The sequence below is a fragment of the Danio aesculapii genome, chromosome 8 (genome assembly GCF_903798145.1).
Source record: "Danio aesculapii chromosome 8, fDanAes4.1, whole genome shotgun sequence".
Taxonomy (NCBI): Eukaryota; Metazoa; Chordata; class Actinopteri; order Cypriniformes; family Danionidae; genus Danio; species Danio aesculapii.
The window spans coordinates 30,281,348-30,301,091 of record NC_079442.1 but is presented as its reverse complement, the minus strand read 5'-3'; the positions used below and the strand labels follow the sequence as shown (position 1 = coordinate 30,301,091).

The window sequence follows — 19,744 nt, the reverse complement described above, 5'->3', positions numbered from 1 at the left end:
ATTAAAAATATTTCTAAAGTCTTTACAGTAGTGCTCTGTGAGCTATATTTCGATTTAGTCTTGTTTTCTAGCTTTTAGTCATATCAAGATAAATGTATTTGTGCATGTTAAAATCTGAACTGCATTCTGAATATCTTGTAATCCCCTCACGTGTTCACGCTATAAAACATGGTTAACTGTCATTGTCGTAGCATGCCATTGGTGCTTGTTCTGTCTCCTCCATGTCTGTTTAGACCGTTCACAAGTTCACAATGCCCCCGTTTACCATTCACAATGTTGAGTCTAGTCCTAAATAAACACTATAAATACACTAGATATTGCATATGGACCCTGAGCATGCATCAATATCACCGCCATATTTGTACAGGACTCCCAGGACAAAAGTAATTCAACCGCACTTAGTCCAGACTAAAGCCAATCTGAAGATGCTGGACTTTTGTGCTGTGTATGGGTGTAGTAACAAGCAAACAAAGAAAACAAAGCATAAAGGCAGAACATTTCACAGGTAAATTTCCCTTTTTTAAAATATTTTGTATGTTATGAGCTTTTGCGCTCAATAAGTCACGTTATTGGTTATAAAACAGTCGCTTACTGCGTTGACCAAAGTAGCAACTTGCACTATAATTCTAGGCTTACAACAAGACGCTGTGGTGACAGAAACTTGTATTGTTGTCGGCTAAGTGAAGTAATGGCTAGTTTTAGGTTATTATTAGGTTATTTCGTTTTTTTAGATTATTATAGTTTTAGGTTTATAACTTATTAGGGTGCCTGATAACATAACAGTGCCTGCGCCTCAATGTGCATACTGTCCACCCTAAATTATTGAAGATTATAAAAGTTATATAGCATTTAGATCAGAAATGTGGATATGCACATTGAGAGGCAGTGATATCGATGGTTCACAAAAGTCATTCATAATGGAGATTCATTCATAAATGAATCCATCCCCTGATCTGTTAGAATTAGAAGTGAAAGCGGGAGAGAAGGTGTGTTTCAGGGCATGGGTTAGATCAAACTTAACATGCAGAGTGAATAATTCTATCCGTCGATGTAGAAAAGTGATGTAAAATTATAATTTTTGTCATTTAAAAAAATATTTGCATACTGACATCTGGAAATCTCTCAATCATAGATGTATGTGTATATCAATGACTCTAGATGGCTAGTCCTCCACTGCACCTTGGTCCCACATTCATTTCATGAATGAAATAAATGTGGGAGCGCTACCCTGTACCAAAATGGATGCTCTATTGATGCATTCCTTCCAATAGACAACAATAGCACAGGCAACATCTAATATCTATAAATCAACACAAAGTTTCAGTTCTGATTTGTATGCACTGTTACAAAAGTCATACTGATAATGAATTTTGTGCCCTGAATTGTGTCCTTTGGGTGTACATAAAAACTGAAGTATACTTTGGGAAAAATTTACATATTTGTCTTTCTCTTTCACTCTTTTAACTGAATATCAATGGCACAAGTCAAAGCATGTTGGTAATTATTGCTTTTTTTATAGGTTATAACTAAAACAAATTTTTGTTTGACATAAATGAACAACAGTACTTGAGCCTCATATGCAACAAATGCGAGTATTTTATTAACTGACCATCACTTCAAGTAAGGAATAGTTCACCAAAACTAAAAATATTCTATATACTGAGCCTCATAAATCTGTGCTTCTTTCTTCTGTTGAACACACAGAAGCTATTTTTAAAAATGTTTGGAAAACTGTAAGTATTGACTGATAGTATTTATTTCATACAGAAGAAAATAAATCTATGTACAGGTATGGAACCACTTAAGTGTGAGTAAATATTGAGTAAATAAATTTTTGGGGGTGAATATCATTAAGGTGCTGTTTTAGGATGACAATCCAGGTTTTTGGTGTTTTGTACTCGTCTGAAGCTGTTCCCAGACCTGTCCTAATTTTCAGCACGTTAAAAATAGCCCCAAATAGCCTACACTCAAAAAGCTAACATAGCTGGAGATCACCTTAGCAATCGTCTAGTAGTGATTATGTTCACCAACAGAGGGCGCTGTGAGGTACAAGGATTTCATTGGTGCGCGACGCCGCTGCTTCAGCCACGAAGAACTGAATCATGACAAGAGCAAAGCAATGTTTTCATCGGTTGTCAACACAGACAACTTTACCTCTGTCAAGGTAATCATCACACACTGCCTATACCTGTTAAATTAAATCAATACTGATTAGTGCTGGTTTACTATTGCTAAGTTAAAATGCTTTCACAGAATGCCTTCACAACCTAAAATGAGCATAGCAAATGCCCATATGCAGATTTTAAAATGTTTTTTTTATCGTTTATCCTTCAGTTTCAGATATTATACTCAAATAAAACTTGAGTTTTAAAGGACTGGTTGTTTACATCATGATTTTGTCAGTTAGCCATATGCATGGCCATTGTGGAAATATGTGGATATCCGCCCCATGGATTCCATGGTGCTCTAAGTTACTACTAAAAACAGTGTTCTGCTTATTTATGCTGTGTAAACTATGGGGTGGGGGGGGGGGTATTCATATACAATCATAGCTGAAAAGTTATAAGTTGTTGACTAACATTTTTGTAGACTCTATTTAGCTTGATTTGTTACAACTTATAAAAATTCTCTAGTATTCTAAATATTTTCCTGGTCCAACTAATTAGTACAGGCCAAACATGACAACAATTGATCATTTTAAGCAGAAGTAATTAGCAAAATATGCAAGTTCGGTTCATTAGCTATGAACTAGCTAGTTAGATTCAGCATTAGCTGTTTCTATCTAAAGATGTACATAAAACTGTAATATCACTAAAAACATTTGTGAAGAAAGCACTGTTTAGATCCAATGAGCCAGAAAGAACAAAAACATCACTTCCTGAATCCTGATAAACTGGCACCAAATATTAAAAAGTAAAACGAAATTTGCTGCATTAGCTGAAGCATCTGTGAGCCTTTTTTTAAAAGAATAAATGTATTGCGCCTTAGAAATACAAAAATAAAACACAATGACTGCTCTGTGGTTTTTGAAGGCACAAGACTCCTCTTTGGGACCACAGCGCAGTTCTGGGAAATATCAGACAGACTTTGGCTAAGGGATTTTAGAATGACCAAAACAACATTTCATTCATTGTCCACTGGTTTGTCCAATGTCCATTAATATCGTTTCATCATGCTTATTTTTGCCATCCCATGATCTGTTAAAACAAAATCACATAACTGTTTTGATGCATACTAGAATTTATTCTGTAAATGAGTTTTTATCCTGGCACATCTTTGCATTTTATGAAACATTTTTATGCAAATTCTAAAATGTGCATGGAAATAGGTGGATGAAAACATAGCTACAGCTTATATTATGCTCTCTAATATGGCTCCAATTGTAAAAACACTTTATTAAATATCCTTTAATTTAATCCCTCACACTAATTTTGTAACGTCTAAAGACATATTATGATTTGTAAGGAAATCTATAAGGGTTTTAACTCAATATTGACAATATTGCAGGTTCATAGGAAGCAGATACATCATTGAAGGCGTTCATGTAACTCCAGAGGTTTAACCTTAGTATTATATCTTGACACAAAGGGTTTTTGTGTCCAAAACCACCCCCCACCCCCCAACTCCCACAAAAAAATGCCTTTATTCAACAGTTTGTCTCTTTGCATGAATTTCTGATGTGCATTTAAAAGAGCACCACATTGAACACTTGTTATGTTGATATAAGTGCAGATATTCACACAATACAACTCGCCTCAGAAACCTTCACCGTTAACAAACATTCGCTTGATGTGATGAAGTGGTAAACTAACATCCTGATGAACAGCCAGCAGCCATAGCCGTAGTCACTCAGAATCATTTACTGGGAATGTGTGAAAAAATGCAATGCAGGAACTGCACCATTCAACAAAATTAAAGAAAAACAAGACATAAAGCGCCATCGGTGTAGAAATTAGTTAACAAAGCTTGCTCACTGCATTCCTCTTTCTCTATCTGTAAACAGTGCTGCACTTCTGCTATGGCTTATGTTACATCATGTAAATCATCTGCATGCATGTCAACACAACACACATGTATTGGGTTGCTTTTGTAAATGCGCATTAAAGATTGGTGAAGTAATGCAATTGTTCAATCAGTTATATATTATTTTATTTATCGCACAAAAGCATTCCTGTCAAAGTGAAATCAAATGTACAATTTGAACTAGGGCTGCACCATATTGGAAAAATCTGATATTGTAATATTTTATTTTTCTGCAATAAATATTGCGATATGAATACAGTTTCACAAGATAGTTTCAATTGGTTTTCTGAGAAGTCTAATAGTATTCATGTACAGAAATGGAATAATCACAATGCAAAAACTGCTTTGCTTACTTTGCTTTGTCTGGTTTCCAGTCCATATATATAAAAATTCTTAAATCAAGTAAAAATATTGTTTTTATTTTCAACTTCAGAAGCAGTTTTTCCTTAAAACAGGCAAAATTCTCTGTCAGTGGGGAAGCAAAATATTCTTGTTTTTGCTTTGAAATTTTTATATTTTACCTAAAAACAAGAAAAAAAGACATTTTTTTGCATAAATCGTATAAATACAGTAATTAAACACAATTCTGTAGCTCCTTCTCATTTATAATTCAGACTTAACATTGCAAATCTTGCTTACGATTGCTTACAATTGAATTTCATATTAGGAATCACCAATAAAATTAAACAACAACTGTCCCTTTAGATTCATTTCTAAACGTATAAATCACTTAAAATCTGCAGAAACTCATGTCTGCTCCAAGCCCCTCCCCCAGAGTATCTTCAGTCTACAGCGATCGATAATTGGCTCCTGTACTAGAAGGCGGGCTTCTTTCACCATACAGCGATCGATGATTGGCTCCTGTGCTAGTAGGCGGGGCTTTATCACCATATTGACAGTTACACTTTTCCCCATTCAAAAAGATACGAGTGACATGTCTTGTGTATTCTATAGTCTTTGACTTAACTAAAGTCTTGTGAATTTAGAATGATAAATGTAAATAAATGACTTTTAAATTATTAAATGAACTCCCCCTTTAAAAGTACACAGACATCACATCAGTCCACAGTGCTGTTAACACTTTTTTTGGCAAGCAGATGTCTTTTTGTTCTTTATTCCCAGTTGTGCTGTTAGTCATAAATTGATAGAGCTCTGAAAATACGTAAAACACTTCATCAAAAACATCACTTTTTTCCTATTTTGCAATGCCAGTACGCTACATGTTATGTTGTGCTACTTAATTTGATATTCAGAATGGGTGAATGCTTTTTAAAGGCATTGGACAATGCTGATATTAGACTATGGAGACTGTGGCAGTCTCTCTGAAGTATTTCATTGGCTCCTGAGCAAGGCCCCTTTCTCCAGTGTAGCTGAAAAACATGGGTGACATCTTGACTTAGCAGAGCTGCTCATACATGCTGGATTCGCACAGACAACAAACTGGTCTGCGACTGCAGCCTCAAGGTTAACCTGTTACTATGGAAACAAGTCAGCCAATCAAAAAACAGCAGACGGTTGCTATGTTGACTGCACCCTTTTTGTTTTAAGGATGACCTATTTTTTTTTTTTTTTCAGAGCAAGTCGGATGCAAGCGTGTGACGCTGTCGCACATAAACACACAGCACGAGAGGTAGGAAAACAGGTTGCACTTTTACACACAAGTTCATATGTTCAAGTAGAGGATTTGAATGAAATATAATAATATATAAAAATCCCTGTGACCTCCTCCATCTGTCTGTAATGTAATTGTACTGTGAAATGCGATGAGATTTTGTCTCAATGGAGGGGAATTCTTAAATACCATACCATGACAGTGAGGCAGTTGTCATAGGAACAGCATGTACCACAGTGAACGGCTGATGTGACTGCAGCTTCAATGGCTAATTAGGGTAAACAAAGAAATCTAATGCAAACCGTCATCTACCTGAGTGTGTAAAGTAATCAAAGCTGGTTTAATCAGAGCCTGATCACATCCAGATTTAGAATGAGAAATATCCTCTGGAATATTTGCCCACTTTTTTTTGCATTGATGCCTACAGACATTGCAGAATGCAAATCTAACCCAGGCGCACAGTCTGGGTTAGATTTTGTGAGTCAGGGGAGCAAGAGTTTTGAGTATGTGGGCTTTTACATCTGTAAACGCCTTTGTTAAACCTGCTGACCCTAAAGATGATGAATGTAGTTCCTCTTTTTCCATGTATTTGTTTTAACACACAGAAATATTTAGTGTTTATGAATAGATATTTTTGCTAAATGGAATAAAATAGATTTTTTTATTCAAAACACAAAATCTGATTAAAGTAGGATTTTTTTTTCATCTCATTGAGTAAAATTTGAAAAAAAAGAATGAATGGCATGTTTCTCACATTTCTGAGTCCAAAATCCTTCACATAAAAATCTGTCAACTGAGCTTTTAAAGACAAGGAAGCTAGCGAAAGTCTTGTTTTTTCCAACATGGGCTCATTCTAAAAACGTAGCCCTATATACGTTTCTGGAGATTATGAATTATGTAGCCAGAAGTACATATGGCTTCATTTTGTCTTTATAACAAACACTACGGGGCGGTATGATGCCGTTCCTTTTCGCACTCACCAGCTGACAGCTTACCTTCGTGTGGACAGCTTTCCTGCTGCTACCAATTTGTCAAGTAGCTTGCCATGTGTTTGCGGACTTAAGACGCAGAGAGGAGTTGACCATGATGATGGGGTTTGAGTCTGGCGAAGAACGATTCCGGAAAGCAGGTAAAACAATAGCAGCAATGAAATAAACAAGTAAATAACAGGGTGAGAATGTGGTAAAATCTGAAAATGTGGTAAAAATTAAACGAGGCTTTTCTTTTTCTGGATTGCTTTTTAAAACTCGGTTGGGTTTAGGGAAGTGGGTGGGCGGGTCAATCGGTGATTTTGAAAACACTATTGGTTGGGTTTAGGGAAGAAGGTGGGTGGGTTGATTGGTCAGTCAGTCAGTCAGTCGACTGCAGAACAGCAGGTGCGAATGGCACTAACGAGAGAAATTTGAGATCTGAAAAAGCGTACACAGCGGCTTCTGGTGGATTTGCAAAAACAAAAACTGCAAAAAAAACATACCTCCTGTGACGTGTTTGGCGCTCTCCAGAAATGTATAAAGGGGTACATTTTCAGAATGAGCCTGTTTTTTTTCCCCTTTTTTAAAGGTTTATTTATTCACACAATAAAAAAAGAAATGAATACATGTAATCTCATATTCAGTGGAGATCAAAATTAGATTTACAAACATCACATTTTTCCAGATGTATTGTAAAGTTTGCAATTTCAGTTGTGACTATACCATGGCATTTTAATGTTTTTTAACTTCAAAATCTGCTTTACCTGTTGTACCGTGTGATGAGGCTCAGCGTACTGCCTGAAAACTGCAAGAAGAAGCATCTGATAAACATTTGAATGTAGCTTGACAAGAGTCTAAGTGGTGTCCGCTGGGTCTTAAAAAGCCTTAAAATGTCCTAAATTCCAAAAACTAAATTTTAGACCTTAAAAAGTCTTCAATTCATTGAAATATTGTCTTGTAGGTCTTAAATCATTTTAAATGGCTCTTAATTTGCCTTTGTTTATGCAAAGCTACCCGGTTGATTCAACACACATCCAATCATGGTCAACTCTATTTCTAACTAATATTATGACAGCCTGTTGTGCATACATTTATTTTATTACGTGATGTTGAAAAAAAAATAAAGGTCTGCTTGTTTTGACAAAAATCAGACCTTTATAATAATAAGTAATCATTTTATTTTTTATTCTTTTTTAAAGTAATTAAAATATTTTGCTAAGAAATAACCGATTTGAATTAGTTTTTTTTTTTGATGGGGCAAGTAATTATTTTTTTTTTTACTGCTGGGCTTTTACAAAAAAAGCCTTAGCGTTAAGCCCTATATAAGTCTGAAGTTTTATTCTTGATGGTCTTAAAAGGTCTTAAAAAGTCTTAAATTTGACTTGTTGAAACCTGCAGAAACCTAGAACTCCTGCTGCAAAAAACCTCCCTTAAACCATGACACTTCTTTACACACTTTGGTTTTAGTTTTTCCCAAACTGACAACAAACAAAATGTTTCCCTGTCAGATACCAAATAAATTCAACTTAAGTAAAGTTTTGACAAGTCCTCTGTCCACAACATGGTCCTTAACAAAGCTTAGTCTGGTCTTTTGATTCTTTCAGCTGATGAGACTGAGTTGCTGACAGTTTGCTAACTGCAAGGAATTATCTTAAACATTGAGTACGTTCACATGAACACCAATAATCTGTTTTTAATACGATTAAGACAATACTCTGATTAAGAGTCAACCATGCAAACAGCAATTTTTGATTACCTTAATCCGACTAATGTCATAATTGAACTAAACAGAAATGGAATTAAGACATGTGGTGTATGCCGATTTTAGTTGCATTATTGAAGTGGAGTACTGACATGTAAACACCTTAATAAAACTATAACCATCATGTAGGATTTTTGCCGCATTTTGTGACAGGATAGCCCATACACACACAGCTTTTTTAAGATTTAATATAAGCCTTTTGTGTCTTATAAGCCTTATAAGTTTCAGCTCAAAATACCCATCAGATTATTTGTTATACCTTTTTAAATCAGGGAAATGTGAATGAACTAGTTCAAATTAGCTAGTTCTCCCCACCCACTGTTCCCAAGTGTGTGTTAGAGAAGTTTATTCAAGCCTTTCTGCAACAACGAGTCACACACAATGTCGTTATAAAATTTTTGCACGCACACACATGCACACACATGCACACACACGCGCACACACACACACACACACACACACACACACACACACACACACAATGAATTGCATAGGGATTTTCTGGATTTATTACAAACATGCACTGATTTAAAAACGTTTTTTAACTTGTAAAACTCATTCTTGAGGTGCAGATTATCACAGAGAGCTGAGATATTTTAATCTCTTTGCGCACATCTGTTAATATGCAGTACTACATAGACATGTTAAACCGTACTCCTACGTCACATTGCAATGAGCTTCAAAATGGGGGGGATTTATATCCTATTTTAATGTCAGGAAATTTCAAAAGTTTGAATGAAAGTTTCTTTCATTCCAATATCACAGTGGACACACTATACCTACACACAGTTCTGTCCAAACAGCTTATAAAAGATGATTTTCATCAAAGGTGCCCTTTCAGGACTTTACAGTCCAATCCAATTCCAATTCTGGAAATCAGGACCTGATATACGCTTCCAACTTTATATTTGAGGCAGAATTTGAGTTTCTATGCTTTTGTTTATGATTGGAATATATGTATGACAGTACTGCCATCCTAAAATAATAATTTTTTAAAAAAGTTATATTTCTTTTATAAGATATTTATGATATCTTCAGTTTAGGAAATTTTAGGTTTTTTAATTTTGATCTCCACTCCACCTTTAAAATATTATATTAATTAGCGCAGCAAATGTTCAGAAAAAATAAACTTTTTTTGCTGTATGAATCGGAGCACTTTTTCTCTTTTTCAGGAATGATTAGAAGGCTTATTGTGAGAAAACACTATGTAAATGCTATATGCTTGGTGTTTTTTTCGAAGTGCTACTTTATTTAAAAAAGTATAAACTTGACCCGACATTTTTATGAAGTCATTTTGATATAAAAACATTACAATCTTTTGCACATTAGTACTTAATTACACAGCTTTAATACACACCACCCTGTTGTTTGATAAGCAAACGCACAACATTAGCTGCCACACTAAACTCAACTGGTCTTTGAGATACACAGTATAGCTAAAATGATGTGGAACTTAAAAATAAAATAAAAATCCCAAAGCACATAATCAAAACTCACAGAGATACTGCTGAGATAATTTTTCACCAGAGAAAAATCATTCCAAAAGGACAACCGGAAAGAAACAAACACTTTCAGGAACACCAAGATCAAATTCCCTCCCCCTTTTCTTCATTTCTTCTGTTTGTAACATATTTACAACATCGCACCAACATTTGATGGCAACAAGGGCTTAGATGAGCGCTTTGATTATATTTGGTTGACCTGAGCCCCTTTCTGTGTGCTCCAGCCATTTGGGATAATTTAATTCAGATTACATTAGCATCAGATTCAAAGACACCAAAAGAGCGGAGACAGTCCACAGATCATAGATAGTACTTTGACATTAGTCCATTGGTGAAGCTTGTCACTGTCTGGCAATAAAACCTCAAACCCCCCCTCCCATAGATCTACAGGGTGACATATACTAATTTTAAATCACTTAGTTGTTTGTTTGTTTGTTTGTTTTTTTATCTCCCCTTTTTCCATATAACATACAGGAGATTTTTTTTTTTTTTTGCAACAATCAAATGTATGCAATTCCATTCAATCTGATCTGGACATACGTGGACTGCTTTTGAAATGATGGGGGGAAAGGGATTGTCTGTGATACATTTCAACTGACGAATTATGTTATATTCCTAACTGTCCAGTTGTTTTGTTTAGAGAGTCCTCCTTGAATCCTCATTGGTCTCCCCAGTCCTGAAGCGATTCGCTTTGTGCTCTTTCTCAGATGAAGAAAAAGGCATATAAATCAAACAATCCACCTACAACAGCAAGAAATAAACCATTCTCTGATACCACAGGACAGTGCTAGTTTCACTTTTCTTTCTTTTCTTTTTTTATCCCTTTACAAGGTTTTTTTTAAGCATGCATCTTTTTAGTCAGGCAAAGTGCATAAACAGTATTGACAAAGAAAAACATTTACTTTACCGCATCGAAGTGCTGTGGTGACCCATGTGACAGTTTGAACTGATGTATGACCAAAACAAAAATAACATGAAAGACATTGGGGGTCTCCTGTGAGATATGTCATAACTTTTTGTGTGCAATTATTATTTTTTTCACTGTCCCTGAGCTTCTTCTAATTATCTCCATGACAATTGCTATTTACCATCTATTCATTTTTAACATTTTTAATGTACTCTTGAATTTCATAAGGGGGCTGTCTATGACAGACAACATGCTTAGCATGAGATCATTTGTGCTTAATAGAAAATACTTCCTTCATGTATAGGATCTGTTTAATCAGTCGAATTAGAATCTGTATTTTATCTCTAAAATTAAGATTTTTTTTTAAAGAAATAGAGGCTTTGACTTTACAAAAATAGGACATTGTGTTTCCCACAGCTTTTACATAATAGATATATTTAATCCATTTTAAAATAAGATCAACTCTTCTATTAATTAAATAGACTTTTTTTGTCAATATATGGTATTTTGCTTGGCAACAGCTTTTGATTGGCCCCCGATAACTTTTAAACCGGGAACGTTATTTTGCTAAGAGTGTCCAATACTTATACAAGATACTTTTTATTTTTCTTAGATGGCCTTGGGAACACAAATATATTGTGCTTTTAAACACGTTGCTTTTATAATAGACTTGTGCTCATTTTTTCTCCTTTGGGATTTTCTAGGCATCAAATACAAGTCTGACCCGCAATTCCGATGGTCACTTTGTCTAAAACTACAGCATGTAATGAAAAAAAACAAGAATTGCTACTGTGTGATATGTTGTGTCTGTTGTGATATGTCGTGGCTGGTGACTTTTTTTTTTTTTCTTTGTGATGGAGTCGTGCGACTAATCAAAATCATTTAGTCTGGATTTTCACGTAAGCGTTCTGTCATTTTGTGCTGCGAGATTACTGACCTTTAACTAGACTTACAAAACTCAATGCTCAACTAACACTTGGAACCCATGTAAAATATATAGCAGTGACACATATTCCATTGGGTTTCGACACACACACGTGTCCCTATTAAAGATTCAAGCCCCAGAGAGGAAAAGTCCCTTCCCCAGAGCGCCCCCTACAGCCCAGTGACATACATCTCCATGCCGTCATTGAAAGTAAAGATGGTGGTTGTGCTGGAGGTGGCCGAGCTCTGCTTCAGGTCAGGGATGCTCTCGTACAGGCTCTCCCCAGGAATAAGCATTGCTTTAGCTGGGAGATGCTGCAGTTTGGGGGTCTGCTGGGGGGGTGGAGGTGGTGGGGGCGGTTGTTGCAAAGGCTGCTGGGGCCGTTTCCGCTTAGGTCGTAAGGTGGCACTGGCATTTGGTGGAGGCCTGTCACGCCTCCAGCCTCCCCCACCCTCCATGGTCTCGTAAGCCAGGTCTGTTTCCTCAGTGCTGATGGCTTCATAGCAGTGGTCCTCCATGCAGCCTGGTGGCGCTCTTGAGCTTTTTCCCTCCTGCGGGGCCCACGTTTGGGGTTTGACTACCACACTGAAACCCCCGTCACGCTCACCACGGTCACCCCGAGCCAAGGTCCTATAGCCGCTGATGTCCCTTGTGGCGGTGGGCGATCCGGGCACGCCTCGCTTCTTTTTGCCCGGTTTGCAGACTTTCGAGTACATCTCTGTGATCTGCATAAAAATACAAAGACAAACCATCTGAAATGCATTTGTGAGAGGGCAATCTGTGCATTTATATTTTTACTCCAATTCCCTGTGCCTGATATGCAATAAAAACAATCCAGCATTTTAGGAATACATCTGTGGGTTACCAGCTGCTTCAGGTTAACAGTGGAAGTGCGCTGGAATCAGTCACAGACCCGTTTCTAGATTGTTTAATACTTTCAAGACGTTTTGACTGCATAGATTGAGAAGAAGAGGATGTATTTTGGGACAGTCTGGAAAACTAAATGCACGCTCACCCCTGCTGCAGATGCTGCCATAGTCTCTCCCGCGTGAGAGCCCAGAATACCCATCTGCTTGTGCTGGAAGATGACATCATCATCTTCTGGAGGTTTCCATATGTACTGCTCTCCATTTCCCATAAACACTGCCTCCTGGAAGTATTAAAAACAATTGACCAGAATAAATATTATATTACAGTTTCAGGGGCCCATCTTAAATAATAGACACTGGAGAGTAGAGCTGGGTAGAGTGTTAAAAGGCTACATCAACAATACTCTCAAAGCACAGTTCAGTTTAAATTGGTGCTTTTAAAGGTTTGGTTCACACAGAAATGAAATCCGTCATCACTTAGTCACCCTCATGCATTTTCAACTGAGTATGACTTAATTTCTTCTGAAGAATGCTAATGGAGCTTTTAAAATTGGTGCTTTAAAAGGTACAAAAGCAGCCTGATATAGTCAGCTGGGACACAGAATTGTGTCATAAAGTTAAAATCTTTGTACTCGTGAGTCGAATTTCTGAACACAACATTAGTTTGTGAACCAGGTCAGTTTTTCCACTAAATTATTGACAATAGTGTTGCCAGCTACTATTCAAAAACATTTGTGTTGCATATTTCCCATACACTGTAATTTTACTTTTGCTTTGTTTTTTTGTGACATTGCACCAATGGGAGTCTCCTGTATATCACACCCCTCTCCTGCCACCCTCACATTTTGTTATTTCTTCAGCAAAACTCCCATAATTAAACCTTTTTGGTACCGTCTCCAACAACAGTCTCCTGGTCGTCAACTTTTATATAGTATCCAACAGGGGTGCCGCTAGGGGGTGGGGGGTTTAGACGATTCAAAGAGCCCACACCATTTTGGGGCCCCCAAAGATACTATTAGGGGCCCACCAGAACACCCCCACGCCCCGCTTTTACTTTGGTCTGTGTTCCAATCCCCACGCCCCCATTCTTCTCTTTCATCCGCGACAGTACATGCCCCCCCACCCTGCTCTTAACTTTCATCCAAGACACCTTCACCCATCATATCCCTCAACTCCTCCAACCCCTTCCACCCCCCCATGGCTTACCAATTTTGTTTGCGACACATGTTGTCATAGGGCCTGTACCGGCCAGTAGCACCCCGGTATCTGATCAGCGCTGTCGCCCAAAACCTGGTCCATGATACAGTTACTAACACCACAAACACGCCCCCCAACCCCCCCAAGCTCCTGTTCTCAACTTCATTACTCTGGCCAACCACCCCCCTCCACCACCTAGTCTCTCGGAATTATGGAGGCAAATGTTGGCAGGTATGCTGTCATGCATCAAGCAAGTCGATGCGAGAAATCCACAAAGACTTAACAAAGGTCAGTTGAGGAGTGGTTTCAAAATTCCTCTCCCTGAAAATAAGCCTATGTAGCATAATCAGGCTACAATCCTCCCTCTTAATGCCTGGCCTCATGTCTAACCATCTTCTGCATCTAATGATATTGAGCTTAATGTGTTTCCTGTACTTGGGCTGTAAGGGAACAGGCTGGTGCTTGCTGTGCACTTTCTCCTCATTGCTATGCAGGAGAAACGAAAGGTGTGCAATGGGGTGTGTCACAGAGCCATTTTTAAGGCAGAGATTAGCATGTAGTTGCCGCCTTTTTTCGTTCCCCATAGCAATCCACTTTGTCTCCCATTAGGACTGGCCCGTTTTTCTAGGTCTGGCTGTGTTTGCCATGGTTTCAATGATTGAGAGGTTTCACTACGTGTTTCCGCTTGTTGCATCATCCTCATCGTAAAGAGCCTGTGAGGATGCAACACCCCCAGTGCTGTGAACGGATCACTAAATACTCACAAGAACCATTGATTGGGACCGTTTTCTCACAGAGGAAATAATGAAGTACACTTGCAGTATACTTTATTGAGAGCCCACTTTAGTTGCAAGTCTACACAAGTGCTGAGGCACACAAAATAAGTGAAGCCATTCCCAGCATGCTTCCATTTATAATATATTCCATTTTAAGACACTATTTAAAACACAATCGGAAATTACAGCAAGTCAAAGCTTTTAGTAGTCATGAAACAGCAAATAGTTTCCATTAGCAACAATGCTCTCATGTATTGCAGTACTGCGTTTGCAATTGTGACCTCAGCAAAATCCTGTGACTGCTGTGTTATAGGACTTCCTGAATTTATGTGTGGAAGTGATCAAATGTATTCACTCAATTATCTTATATCATTTTGGTGTCTGTCATCTTTTAATATCAGTTAGTCATGTTTTATTGATTGAGACATATCGATTTACTTCTTTTGATTTGTAGACACTTGATAGATTGGTAGGTAGACTGGCAGATTCCTACCTTCGGGAATGATGGAAGGTTGAAGGTCTCCATGTTTTTCCTTGGAATCTTCTGACTGTGAGGGTGTGTTGGAGGTGGGGCTTGGTGAGTGGGTGGGGCGTGCCTAATGTCCCCACTACTGTGTCTTTGTTGTTGTTGTCCTAGTCCCTCCTCAGTCTCTGTCCCATTGTCCCTCTTCTGGGCTGCTTTGTCCACTTTCCGGACCTTTCTGATGCAGGCGTACTCCACTGTCTCTTGTGGTTGAGGGGGTGTGTTAACCACTTGGGTGAGGGTTTCTGACTCTGGAATCCCACCCTCCAAGCAGTCCCCATCAGGATCAGGGGGAGCTGGAGTATTAGCAGGGACTGCCGGTGGGGCAGGTGTGTCCGTCTCTCCAGCTCGCCCAGCGACACCATAGCGTGCATCTTCAGAACCACGAGTGGGAGAGGCGCGCCGGCCCACCTCGGCATATGTGTGTTCCCCGTCCTCACCAGAAGGGATCTGAGGCAGCTGGCGGCCTTGAGAACGCAGGTCAGAGTTTGAGCGACGGCTAGAGAGTAGAAGCAGATCCATGCTGGCAGGACGGTTCTTCTTAGAAGATTCTACAGAAATAAAGACGATGTTACACAAAGTCACACATTTTTAAACCATTGGTTTTTGTTTTGTTTTTTAAAGAGACAATGAAGAGATTTGCTCGAAACTGCAGAGGCAAAGGGCAGCAGACACATGCCAATCACTATAAAGTAAAAAATGCTACATCTACTAAAATAACTGCTATGGAAAATCCCGGGTTGTAGTTGGAACCATGCTCAGGCCTTCCCACCGGACTGCTGGTGTGTGTGAAGAACTAGAGACTATCAAGCTTTAAAAGATGTGATTGTACAGTACATACTCTTGCCATTGCAGTTGAGTCTGTTCATCTCATGAAGCTTGGTGTCTGACTTACTGATGGAGCGCAGCTTGGACTGCCGCAGTATACTCTGAAAAAAAGATACACAGAAAAACAACATAAAAATTTGTATAAGATTTTTGTGTTTGGCTTATTAGGAGATTTCACAATGCAGCAACGTTTACATAGTTCCTATAACCATTGGTGGAACTGCCAGCTTTTTGGCAAGTTTGCACCACAGGAACTGGAAATGATTTTAGTTATAGAAATGCCTATAACTTAGGGGGAAAATAGTAGTTCTCACTACTAGATCAGAGTCTAAGCCAGCCACAATAGAAACTACCAGTAACATCAGTGTACGACGAAAGGCTGAATTCATGCCAAACAAAATGCTGACAAGTGAAGGGTTAGTAAATGATGACAGAATTTTCCATTTTTAGGTTATCTATCTCTTTAAGTTTTTGATTGTTTCTACTTTGCTGAAGTTTCCAACTCCTGTGGTGTAGGAGCATACCAAGAACATATACTTCCACCAGTAGTTCTATTAAAACGTTCCTCCGGTGTGAAAGCTACTTTACATTAGACACCAGTTGCTTACTTACAGTATATATAATATACTATTATGTACTATGCTGGTTGATCACCATATCTTAATGGTCAATGTAAAATTAGGACAAAACAGTACAGCAACACTGTTACAGTGGAAAATACGTAAGTCTACTTTAGCGTGACTTACTAGTGTGTGGGGTGTTGAATTAATCAAATGCCCTGAATTCTTTTGTTTCAGTTTTAAACTTAACAAAACCATTCAAAGTTTAGGTCAGATCCATTTCCACTGAGCTGATTAAGAAGATCAATTCAATTCAGGAGGAGCCTTCAATTTGTTACTTGGAAAAACTAGTGTGAGGGAAGAATTTAAATCCTGAAACAAAACCATGAACTGCTTGAACCGGCATGGAACTGAGCCCAGATCTGAGTTCCTTAGAAAACACATCAAAAAGAGAGATATAATTGAGAGGAAGGAGAATGGGTTTTCATTCACTTGCCATGCACACACGGGTAGTAATGCATTAAAAAACGGTCTGTTATTCTGTCTTAATAACAAGGACACATTGAAATGACCAAAAGTGACGATATTGAAAAGATTTCTATTTGAAATAAATGCAGTTTTTGGAAACCTTCTATTAAAAAAATGTAATAATTATAAGCATCACAATTTATAAGCATTATTTCATAATTTATAGTAATAAGTAATGCTTCATAAGCACCAACTGTATACACTCACCAGCCACTTTATTAGGTACACCTTACTAGTACGGGTTGGATCCCTTTTGCCTTCAGAACTGCCTAATCTTTCGTGGCATAGATTCAACAGGGTACTGGAAATATCCCCCCCAAAAAACTCAAAGGTGCTCTATTGGATTGAGATCTGATGACTGTGGAGGCCATTTAAGTACAGTGAACTCATTGTCATGTTCAAGAAACCAGTCTGAGATGATTCACGCTTTATGACATGGAGCGTTATCCTGCTGGAAGTAGCCATCAGAAGATGGGTACACTGTGGTCATAAAGGGATGGACATGGTCAGCAACAATACTCAGGTATTATGTGGCGTTGATGGTGCTCGATTTGTACTAATGGGCCCAAAGTGTTCCAAGATATCCCTACACCATTACACCACCAGCACCAGCCTGAACCGTTGATAGAAGGGAGGATGGATTCATGCTTTCATGTTGTTGACACCAAATTCTGACCCAAACATCCGGATGTCGCAACAGAAATCGAGACTCCAGGCAACGTTTTTCCAATCTTTTGGTGAACCTGTATGAACTGCATTTATGAATTTCCTGTTCTTACTGGACAGGAGTGGCACCCGGTGTGGTCTTCTGCTGCTGTAGCCCATTCGCCTCAAGGTTGGACATGTTCTGCATTCAGAGATGCTCTTTTGCATACCTCCATTGTAACAAGTGGTTATTTGAGTTACTTATGCCTTTCTGTCAGCTCGAACTAGTCTGGCCATTCTCCTCTGATCTCTGGCATCAACAAGGGATTTGCGCCCACAGAACTGCCGCTCATTGGATATTTTCTCTTTTTTGGACCATTCTCTGTAAACCCTAGACATGGTTGTGTGTGAAAATCCGAGTAGATTAGCAGTTTCTGAAATACTCAGACCAGCTATGTTCAAAGTCACTTAAATCACCTTTCCTCCCCATTCTGATGCTTGGTTTGAACTGCAGCAGATCATCTTCAGTTGCTGCCATGTGATTGCCACTGATTAGAAATTTGCGTTAACGAGCCGTTGGACATGTGTACCTAATAAAGTGGCAAGTGAGAGTGTGTGTGTGTAGAGAGTGTGTAGAGAGAGAGAGAGAGAGAGCTGGGCGATATGGCAAAAAAAAAATATCACGGTAATTTTTTTCATATCACTCGATATTGATAATTATCACGGTAAATGTAAAATCTTTATATCTATCAATTTTATAGAATTTTTAGCATGCATGTTTTAGCTGTCTGACAATATATATAAAACAATAAGCAAAAAAACAATCTTAATTTAGCATTTACTGTTCAAGTTTTCAACAACCAAAGACATTATCTACAAGTTATTGGATATTATTGTTCAACATCAGAAGAAAAATAAATAAACAAAACAAGTTTGGAATGAGTAAAATGTGAGTTAATGGTGACAGCATTTTCAGTTTTGGATGAACTGTCCTTTTAATGGTGGGTATGGTGAATTTAAGGTCAAATATCCTTTAATATATTTTATTTAGGGATGCTAACTATAACTTGATAATCTATTGATTGTCAATAACGCTTTAATCGATGACTGATCAAGCATGGACATTTAAAGGTTTAGTTATGCTTTGCGCTGTGAGACGCGTCCATGCATTACATAATCAAGTGTGTGCAGTTTACCTTATTATGGAGTCACCCTCTTGACATTGCATATTGCGGAACGCATAAAACCCTGTTATGCGCAGATTTCCGTTATATCTGTGGGTGTTTTAACCAAAATTGTCTGACAGACACTCCATTCATACAGCAAGCTTCTGAGCTCGTATCCTTTAGACTGAGTTTATTCTTCTGAGATAATCTAACAACACCATAAGTGCTGTCAATAGCATGTTAAAGACTGTCCAGCTCATGCTGCTCAAACCGCGCTTTGTTAATGAATTAAAATGAAACCGTGAAAATAGCTTAATGGATTGTTTTGGCGCTAAAGCATATGCTACAGTGGACTTGTTTTAAAGCGCTTCACCTCAGCTGTTATTCAATCATCTTGTTTATGCTGTAGATAACTGACCAACAAAATAGGCTATTCATCAAAATTAAATGACACATTATACCAAATGAAATTTGTTGCAAAAAGATACATTTTCAAAGAAATATATATATTTTTAGTTCGTGCTTGTAGTTTGTGAAGTTTGCAGTGCACGTTGCTCTGTTTTGTGTCGGATTGCAAAAATGAAGTAGCTCCAGACTGAAGTCTAGTGACGTTTCTTGTCAACAATGTCTGTAACTGACCTCTTTTACCTTATTTATTTCTTACTCCTCCAAGTGCAACTAAAACTGTATGGCTGTAAACTTGTACTGCGTGCGGCATCCGGAAGGGCAGGCTGCAAAATGCCTGTGAAGCGTTACACATAGTGCGTAAATATTATCGAGTAATTATCGAACTGTCATTATCGTTTTATCAAAAAATTATATATCGTGATAATTATCGATATCGAATTATCGCCCAGCCCTATATATATATATATATATATATATATATATATATATATATATATATATATATATATATATATATATATATATATATACAGACAATATTT

At 37.9% G+C, this 19,744-nt stretch overlaps 2 protein-coding genes across 3 annotated transcripts in view; one reads left to right on the top strand and one right to left on the bottom strand.

The window, feature by feature from the left end:
* The first annotated feature begins 2,091 nt into the window (after positions 1-2,091).
* The window catches only part of nkain5 (sodium/potassium transporting ATPase interacting 5), a 61,339-nt gene continuing 43,686 nt past the window's right edge, over positions 2,092-19,744 (top strand). The window contains exons 1-2 of the mRNA XM_056463683.1: positions 2,092-2,164; positions 5,599-5,653. Of these exons, the coding sequence (XP_056319658.1) occupies positions 2,103-2,164; positions 5,599-5,653 (117 nt within the window). The 5' untranslated portion in view covers positions 2,092-2,102. The remainder of the gene's footprint in view (positions 2,165-5,598; positions 5,654-19,744) is intronic.
* Positions 9,534-19,744, bottom strand: part of si:dkey-70p6.1 (uncharacterized protein LOC570575 homolog) — a 41,722-nt gene continuing 31,511 nt past the window's right edge. Inside the window, exons 4-7 of one of the 2 annotated variants that reach the window (XM_056463681.1) lie at positions 15,909-15,996; positions 15,038-15,618; positions 12,718-12,852; positions 9,534-12,427 (exon numbers count right to left, since the gene is read on the bottom strand). In XM_056463681.1, coding sequence (XP_056319656.1) covers positions 11,873-12,427; positions 12,718-12,852; positions 15,038-15,618; positions 15,909-15,996 — 1,359 coding nt within the window. In that variant the 3' untranslated portion in view covers positions 9,534-11,872. The remainder of the gene's footprint in view (positions 12,428-12,717; positions 12,853-15,037; positions 15,619-15,908; positions 15,997-19,744) is intronic. The other variant, XM_056463682.1, reaches the window with a different exon arrangement.